A 9877-nucleotide genomic window follows, 5' to 3' on the forward strand; every position below is an offset into this window, starting at 1 on the left:
AAAGTTCTAAGTGTGTAATTTTATTTGTGTTAATAATGTTTTTATGACGCCTCTATAAAATGATATGGAGAGAAAATAAAGTGCCGTGACTCGGGACTCGGGACTCGGGAGGCGGACAATTACGCATTGCGCAAGCATGGCGTACTGATGATGAAAGATTCATGTCCCACTCACAATGTAGTATTCAAATACTTATTCTTTCATTAATCCAATACAATCAAATAAAAAAAATATAGCGGTTTTCCTTACTTTAGAAGATAATTGGGTACAGCCTGGCATGGCCAGACTAATCACTTCTTAGATCTTAGTCTGGGACACAAACAGATTCCAACATCAAAGCAAAAAACACTCACATTGAATAGTGGGCTCTGATTGGTCACCCACAACTCTGGGGTGAGCGAAATGTGATTCAAACCGAGCAGTGTCAGACCAATCTCCCCAGGGATTTATGTATTTATTTTACCTGTGGCAGATTTGTCTGGTTTCCAAATTGGGTATGCGTCCTAGGGTTGAGGAGTTCGTGTGCAGTTCAACACTGCGTCGTGGCATTGTTTTATTGGCATAATTATTGGCATGAGAAAACATGTTGACATTGGCAAAGCAAGTGACAACATATACTTAAAAACTGTTAAATTGGGCAAATTATATACAGTTTGGAGAGGGTAGAACTACAGCATTGTGTTAAACAGTTATGTCAGTTCGGCACCATGGAAAGTGAATGAGCACCGATATGACACCGCGCGCACACACACACACACACACACACACACACACACACACACACACACACACACACACACACACACACACACACACACACACACACACACACACGCACACGGAGAGAGAGAGAGAATAGAAGAAGTATATTAATCCTCAAAAAAGCATGCATCCGTGTCATTCTGTCTTGTGCACAGTACGCACAGCACAGCGCCTTATTTTCCATTCTCCAAAAAAGAATAGTCCTCCAGAATCAGCTAGGATCCTAACATCCGTCCAACAGTGGAATATCTACATAATGAGCCTATGGGTATACACTATAAAGTGCTATGTCTATACAATTACTGTATAAGTTACATAAGTTGAGCCGTTACGCCAGTAAGGTCGTTGAGGCTAGGGCAAGTGCTATAGCAAGTGCTACGTGCTATAAGATGGAGTCTGAAGAGGTGGGTTTTCAGCCTACTGCGGAAGATTGAGAGTCAGTCTGCAGTTCTGGTGACATTTATATTCAAAGCTAATATTTGATCATTATCACCCACAAGTTGTCTATGATTGTTTCCCACTGTTCCTCACGGTGTCTTGAAGGTGATCAGATAGTCAGGATAAGCACCTGCGTCGCAAAACACCACGTAGATCAAAGGCTTCAGTGGGTCGTCCACTGCACAGTCGTGCAGGCCTTCGGCCAGGTCATGGGGGTTGAGAGGTGATGGCTCCAACATGTCTCCGGTCCCTTTGCATGGTTTCCCAACCAGGACACGAGCACGATAGATGTACTTGATGCCGTTGGCATCAGGTCTGGAGTAGTCATTTCGTAATGAATACCAGGATTCTTTGGCGAAATAGGTCCCTTTACCATACATAGTGGCTGAGAAAACAGAATCAAGAGGTCCCAATAGGTCCCTTTACCATACATAGTGGCTGAGAAAACAGAATCAAGAGGTCCCTTTAGAGGTCCCAATAGGTCCCTTTACCATACATAGTGGCTGAGAAAACAGAATCAAGAGGTCCCAATAGGTCCCTTTACCATACATAGTGGCTGAGAAAACAGAATCAAGAGGTCCCTTTAGAGGTCCCAATAGGTCCCTTTACCATACATAGTGGCTGAGAAAACAGAATCAAGAGGTCCCAATAGGTCCCTTTACCATACATAGTGGCTGAGAAAACAGAATCAAGAGGTCCCAATAGGTCCCTTTACCATACATAGTGGCTGAGAAAACAGAATAAAGAGGTCCCTTTAGAGGTCCCAATAGGTCCCTTTACCATACATAGTGGCTGAGAAAACAGAATCAAGAGGTCCCAATAGGTCCCTTTACCATACATAGTGGCTGAGAAAACAGAATCAAGAGGTCCCTTTAGAGGTCCCAATAGGTCCCTTTACCATACATAGTGGCTGAGAAAACAGAATCAAGAGGTCCCAATAGGTCCCTTTACCATGCATAGTGGCTGAGAAAACAGAATCAAGAGGTCCCAATAGGTCCCTTTACCATACATAGTGGCTGAGAAAACAGAATCAAGAGGTCCCAATAGGTCCCTTTACCATACATAGTGGCTGAGAAAACAGAATCAAGAGGTCCCTTTAGAGGTCCCAATAGGTCCCTTTACCATACATAGTGGCTGAGAAAACAGAATCAAGAGGTCCCTTTAGAGGTCCCAATAGGTCCCTTTACCATACATAGTGGCTGAGAAAACAGAATCAAGAGGTCCCTTTAGAGGTCCCAATAGGTCCCTTTACCATACATAGTGGCTGAGAAAACAGAATCAAGAGGAAACTCATTAAGAACACCATGCACAGTAGCTCACTGGATACAGATCCTGCCTGGGAATCTGGAGGCTGCAGGTTCAAGTCCCCGCTCTGACATAGTGTCCCAAAATCATGAAAATATGACATACTATAGTATGCCGTCCCAAACCATGGACTATAGTATGTCGTTTTTTCATGATTTTCATCTTTATTTCAAATCCTCCAAAATCACGAAAAACGACATGCTATAGTATGCCGTCCGAAACCATGAACTATAGTATGTCGTTTTTCATGATTTTCATCTCTTTTTCAAATAGTCCAAAATCACGAAAAACGACATGCTATAGTATGCCGTCCGAAAAAAATTATAACTTTGGCATGCTACTAGTCCTACATACTTACACCTAGAATCCCCATTCAAACCTATTTAGGTTCATCTTATGGTGGACATGTTTGCCTGAAAAGGAATCTTTGAAATTTTTCATAGTTTTAGAAATATAGTGCTTTTAATTTGAGAAATTTATAATGGCAGATAGTGGCACGTCACTTTCACCTAGAAACTCCATTTACACTTTTTATAATTCAGCTTACTGTGGAGACACATGCTGGAACTTTTTACTTTGAAATGTTTTGTAGTTTCTGAGTTATTTAACTTAAACGCTCAATGCATTCTCAATGGCAATAGCACAAACTTTGGCATGCTACTAGTCCTACATACTTACACCTAGAAACCCCATTCAAACCTATTTAGGTTCATCTTACGGTGGACATGTTTGCCTGAAAAGGAATCTTTGAAATGTTTCATAGTTTTAGAAATATAGTGCTTTTAAATTTGAGAAATTCAGAATGGGGGTCAATGGCAGATTTTGGCAAGTAAAGATTTGAGTGGGGTTTGAACCCACAACGTCCAGATCATGCTGCCAGTGTGCTAAGTCACTGATCTACTTGCTACCTGCCACAATGCAGTCTGCTGTTCCCTTTGAGTACAACATTGATACAAAAATAAAATACAAAAAATAAAATACAAAAAATAAAATACAAAAAATAAAATACAAAAAATAAAATAACAGGAGATTTGTCTATTGTTTCTTTTGCTGTTGTTCATCTCTAGACGTTTGAATGTTTATGAACCACAATGGAAACAAGTCTCTGGCTCTTCTGTCATTATCTATTCGGCCTTTTAAGAACACCATGCACAGTAGCTCACTGGATACAGATCCTGCCTGGGAATCTGGAGGCTGCAGGTTCAAGTCCCCGCTCTCACATAGTGTCCCAAAATCATGAAAATATGACATACTATAGTATGCCGTCCCAAACCATGAACTATAGTATGTCGTTTTTCATGATTTTCATCTCTTTTTCAAATAGTCCAAAATCACGAAAAACGACATGCTATAGTATGCCGTCCGAAAAAAAATATAACTTTGGCATGCTACTAGTCCTACATACTTACACCTAGAATCCCCATTCAAACCTATTTAGGTTCATCTTATGGTGGACATGTTTGCCTGAAAAGGAATCTTTGAAATGTTTCATAGTTTTAGAAATATAGTGCTTTTAATTTGATACATTTATAATGGCAGATAGTGGCACGTCACTTTCACTTTCACCTAGAAACTCCATTCACACTTTTTATAATTCAGCTTACTGTGGAGACACATGCTGGAACTTTTTACTTTGAAATGTTTTGTAGTTTCTGAGTTATTTAACTTAAACGCTCAATGCATTCTCAATGGCAATAGCACAAACTTTGGCATGCTACTACTAGTAGCTACTAGTCCTACATACTTACACCTAGAAACCCCATTCAAACCTATTTAGGTTCATCTTACGGTGGACATGTTTGCCTGAAAAGGAATCTTTGAAATGTTTCATAGTTTTAGAAATATAGTGCTTTTAAATTTGAGAAATTCAGAATGGGGGTCAATGGCAGATTTTGGCAAGTAAAGATTTGAGTGGGGTTTGAACCCACAACCTCCAGATCATGCAGCCAGTGTGTCACTGATCTACTTGCAGTCTGCTGTTCCCTTTGAGTACAAAATTGATACAAAAATAAAATACAAAAAATAAAATAACAGGAGATTTGTCTATGGTTTATTTTGCTGTTGTTTATCTCTAGACGTTCGAATGTTTATGAACCACAATGGAAACAAGTCTCTTCTGTCATTATCTATTCGGCCTTTTAACGATGAAAATTGGCCCAGGCATCCATGTATTCAGTATTTTAGCTGTGACGTGAGCGCCCCCTCCTGAGATACTTCCGGGTCCTACTTTTGTGTCGCTTTTGTGTCCCCATAGAGTTATACTGTGATGCTCCGTCGGACTAAATCTGAGACGAAAACAACCACGAAAGTCTCATTTTACCGCTTTCCTCGCAACAACAAAGCTGCGCTGCTCTCCCAAATCTGGCTGTGACAGGCCGTCTGCCCCACACGGAATACTATCGCCATTTTATTTCATTGTGTCAACTAAATCCTCATTAATGCAAACTAGATTCAACATACTCAAGCCTGCAAACATTCTAAATATGCCCCCGAAATATTTTACTGAGCAAATGGACTGTTACCACCTTCAATAATAATGATAATAATAGTCTTTATTGTCTCCACATCATATTTTTTTTTTGTCATGGAAACTTGTACAAAATATTAATAATTCTACTCTAGTTGGAAGCATTAAGACCCATTTTAACCCTCAATGGCTTCCTTTCTAAAAAATAACGTCATTGTAAAAAGATTCACGCGTTTAGGCCACTTGGACCCAGACGTAACGTAGCACTACAAAATGACGTCGGACTTAAATACTGAATAGACATCTATCTCTGTGTGTGTGTGTGTGTGTGTGTGTGTGTGTGTGTGTGTGTGTGTGTGTGCGCGCGTGCGTGCGTGCGTGCGTGCGTGCGTGCGTGCGTGCACTGACTTCTTGTCAGCTGGTAATATCTAGAGTTCTTATGTGTGTGCATTTGTGCCGGGCTGACCCACTGCACTAAAGTTCATCCCTATACCTACCATTTCTACCACAGAAGCTCCTGTTGAAGCCGCTGACGTTGATCTTTTGGCAGATGTCTGAGGTTGTGCCGTGGTAGAGGTTCATCTCATTCTCGTTGGTGGGGTACCTCTGATCCAGGAGCTTTTTCCTGACTGCGTACCCGTTCCACTGGCCCTTATTCTGGATCCTCTGGATCTGTGGACATCGCCATGCAGAGTGATATTGTTCAATTATACTATAGTGTCATAAAGACTATTGTGAATTATTTTAGTTTTTATAACTACAATCCGGGGTGAAAAACACATACTGTACCAACCACAAACCTAAACCTAACTAAAGTATCACCTTGACAACTTCAATGGTCGGTCTTTGAGATGTTTTAATGAATTCTGTCACAACGTCCTTGTACTCGGTTGAGGTTGGAGCAACGTCAACTATGTCGAAGTCCTTGCTGTCCATCTGGGTCCAGGTCGGTGGAGACTGTATGACAGCTGAGACAGAGGGACATTTCAGTACAATGAGAACATTCTGTCTCAGCTACCTCTTGTATACTGTACAAAAGGCACTACAATGTGTGTGTGTGTGTGTGTGTGTGTGTGTGTGTGTGTGTGTGTGTGTGTGTGTGTGTGTGTGTGTGTGTGTGTGTGTGTGTGTGTGTGTGTGTGTACGGTTGTAATCCACGTAACTCGAGAACTGTTTGCCCCAACGACTTCAAATTGGCACACGTTCCACACCACCACAGGGAGTGCAGTGCCTGGCCTTGAGTTGGTGGCATACACCGTTGTCCAGAAACACCACAAAAGGCTCTGGTCAGGCTCTACCGCAGTGGACCTACTGAAGTCCCTTCACCTGTGCAATTTACAGCTTCTCTAGTGCCTCAGCCAATTGATTCGCCTTGACCCCCCCAGGCAGACTAACATCAGTCACTCTACCGTTCACTGTAGTAGAAGAGATGCGCATGGTGAGGGTTTAAACCCCGCAGCTACGTCGAATCCGCCTACAGGAAATACGTAAGCTGCGACCATGAGACCCGTTTCTGAATTCGTCTATAGTGTTCTACAGGGATTGTCTCATCGCGTCAATCTTTGATCTGAACTGGCCTTTATAGGCTTCATGCTTACCAGGATTGTTGGGAGTCACCTTCCTGAATTTCTTCATGACCTCCTCAAAGTCCTGAATCAGTCCTGAATCAGCTTGGAATAGCACAATGTGAATGGTTTTAAGAGTTGTGGTTTTGGTGCTTTTTATGTGATCTTCAACTGCTGCCATCATTGCATTTCCAGCCTGCAAGGCCCCCAGATGCCCTGCTCCTGTAAAAAAAGAACATTGTTTTTTTTGCCACATGCTTGAAAAGCGCCTGGACTACATTTGCTACTACATGTACCTCTAGTAGTGACCGTAGTGGATATGTTTTCATTATTGGCTGCCTCGTCTCTAGGCTGCCTCTAAGCCAATGGGAGACTTACACATAAAACCCATAGTCTGAACGGCATAAAACCCATACGCCGCAACGTGAAGCTGTGAGCTGAGGCATAGGTTATTATGACCGAGTCATTCTTGTTACTTGCGCAAGCAGAGCGCGCAAGTAATAGTTTTCGTCCAGTGCTTCGATGCGTATGTCGCCGTTTGATGCGTATGCACCGTGCACTGGCACACAAGTAGGCCTACTTGTGTGCAACAAGCAAGTAGGCACTCGACAGAGTGCAGTTCTAGTTTTGTTTTTGTTTTTACTGGAATACCTTTTAACCATCCTTGCACACAGACTGAAATGGAAATCCATAATGGTTTAGTGAATAAAAGGTTATTTCATGTAATATGTATGGTAGCACTGTTAAACTTGCTAATAGTATAGAGTGTTCAGTCAATGAATCAATGCATATGATGCTAATATGATGTATCTGCTTTAACAATACGCTGATCTGCAGTGGCGATTAAAGGATTCCTGTAGGCCTCCATAGGCCTATCACACAGAGCTACTGAGGGGTTGAGCCAGTGGTTGGACCTGGCTGACGCGCTGATGTTCAATGTTCCAAAAGATGCGATGCAGGTAGTTCTTATTTCAAAATATACATTTATTACTTCACCATGCTGCGTGCATGACAGGTATCCATTGGTTTGAGTGTTCAAACACCAAACATTTCACGCTCGCAGCGATTTGAACAAACATGCAGTCAAAAACCATAGGTATAGTCCTTCTGGGTCAAACCTCAATACCATTCAAGTGAACCTGGCGCTTATAGATAACGGTCACATAAATTCATATGTCAACTACTTTTCACCCATCTGTCTCCTACCGTGGCTATTTAACCCGTTTTCTATTTGCTCTCACTCTACTTACAAAACAATGGAGTGTGAACGAAAGAAAATATAGTGCTGGATTTAGATGTGGTCGGGTAGGACCACTACTGGTTGACAAGAGGTATATTGCTCGAAGCTCAAAGCACCATATCTCCCCTGCCCAAACCAGCTTTCCATCTTAGCTCAGCAGTAGAAGTTTTGGCACTTCCGTTGGAGGTATTGGTAATCAATACAGATTGCAGCTTAAAGAGGAAATCATATAGGATGTACATCTAATATCATACCTGTACCGACTGCTGGAAAGGAAACAGACTGAAGCTTGTGGTCTTCACACATCTGTAAGACTTTACGCATGGAACTGGTGATTTCTGTGTCCGTGGTTACTCCCACCATGTGAATGATGTGCTTGGAGTTTGCCAGATTTGGTGATGACAACATCACCGCTGGGTTGGGTTCCTTATGGGATCAGAGCAGAAATACTCATGCATTAATGAACGCATTTGATATCATCAGCCCTTTAAGATGATTTTCAGTGCATTTAGAGCCTGCAGGTAAAGAATTCTATTTCAAAATGACTTGCCCATATGATGATTATGACAACTAGTCCATACCCATTTGGGGATCCATACCCATTTGGGGATATGACGATGTTATTTTTTCTTTATTTTGCTGAATGTTTACGGGCACACCCGTGAATATACTAGAGTAGGTTTAACCTACTCTAGTACTCTACTAGGTTAATAGATACATTAACCCACATTTCGGCACCAACTCGGCACCAACTCATATATATCTTCTGCTTTCCCAAAAGGACTTTCAAACTAGGAAGGGTATGGCGTGGTCAGCCTGCAATGACATGCATAATTCATCCCAGCTTAGTAAGATGTTCAAAGTAAAAATATTTAGGACGACTGTTGAGCCGATTCTACTCTATGGCTCCGAAACATGGACACTTTCAAAGAAATTACAGAAACGGTTGGGTGGCAACCTTCCCCATGTTTCTTCACTAGTCCAATTCAGAAGAACACAGTTTGCCGGCCACTGCTACAGAGCTGACAATGAGGTTATAACTTCCCTTATTCTCTGGAATCCTGCCTCAAAGCAGACCAGAAGTAGAAAACTGTCGTTCCAAGCAGGAACTGGGGATGGCAATGAAGGCCCGGAAAGTCTGGCATTATACTGCTGTTTACAGGTTTGGCTGATGGTTCTCAATACTGTACAAAGTTTAGTTTAGTTTTAGTTCATGTGTGATTATGTTGTGAATGTGTGTGTGCAATACATTAACAAAACTATAGTATTTGAGTTGCCTCGGTGGTGTTGCCGGGACTAGCATGCGGTGTAAAGCTATTTAAAGCTGAGTAGTTAAAATGGTAAATGGTAAATGGTGCATTTATATAGCGCTTTACATAGATTGTGCATTACATTCACCCATTCACACACACATTCATACACCGATTGCGGCAGAAGCCATGCAAGGTTGCCCCATCTGGCGGAGTCAGGTTAATGCAAGGTACCAACCAGCACATCGGGAGCAATTTGGGGTTCAGTGTCTTGCCCAAGGACACTTCGACATGAGGAGCAGGGATTCGAACCGCCGACCCATGGATCATTGGACGACCTGCTCTACCTCTTGAGCCACAGTCACCCCGTTATTCAGACAGATGATTGCCCCGACGGAGGGCTAATTTAATAGATTATCGATTGAGTCTAGTGATTTCCGTACATGCACACTTCATTATCCGCATTGAAGCCTCCTGATGCAGTCTCCCACAGTGCCTTACGTGCCTTGCCTTATAATGACTGAAGGGGGTGCTAGAGGGAAGGCCATGGGTTCACCATAATCAACACGGTTCATCCTGCAATCCTGTTAGATTATAAAATAATATGTTGAGATTCAAACAATATGTTGAGGTATGTTGTTTGGGCAAAGATGGTGGACACACGGACTGACAATGACTTTCTAAGAGCCTTGCCGTAACCAGGACTAAAAACAGATACATTTCAGAGCATACAAAACACGCATGCACGCACGCACGCACACACACACACACACACACCTTACCTAAAATGTTGCATTCAACAACCACGCTCTGCCCAGCAGCTTTCAGAATGGCTCCATGCAGACACACC

General features: G+C 42.2%; 1 protein-coding gene across 1 annotated transcript in view; it reads right to left on the reverse strand.

Moving 5' to 3' along the window:
* The window catches only part of LOC306941119 (uncharacterized protein), a gene marked incomplete at both ends in the record, with an annotated part of 30577 nt that extends 22392 nt beyond the window's left edge, over positions 1-8185 (reverse strand). Inside the window, 5 exons of the mRNA XM_079526433.1 lie at positions 1294-1585; positions 5470-5644; positions 5795-5940; positions 6571-6759; positions 8032-8185. Coding sequence (XP_079382559.1) covers positions 1294-1585; positions 5470-5644; positions 5795-5940; positions 6571-6759; positions 8032-8185 — 956 coding nt within the window. The remainder of the gene's footprint in view (positions 1-1293; positions 1586-5469; positions 5645-5794; positions 5941-6570; positions 6760-8031) is intronic.
* Between the last annotated feature and the right edge of the window lie 1692 nt (positions 8186-9877).

Source organism: Electrona antarctica (genome assembly GCF_951216825.1).
Source record: "Electrona antarctica genome assembly, chromosome: 17".
Classification (NCBI taxonomy): Eukaryota; Metazoa; Chordata; class Actinopteri; order Myctophiformes; family Myctophidae; genus Electrona; species Electrona antarctica.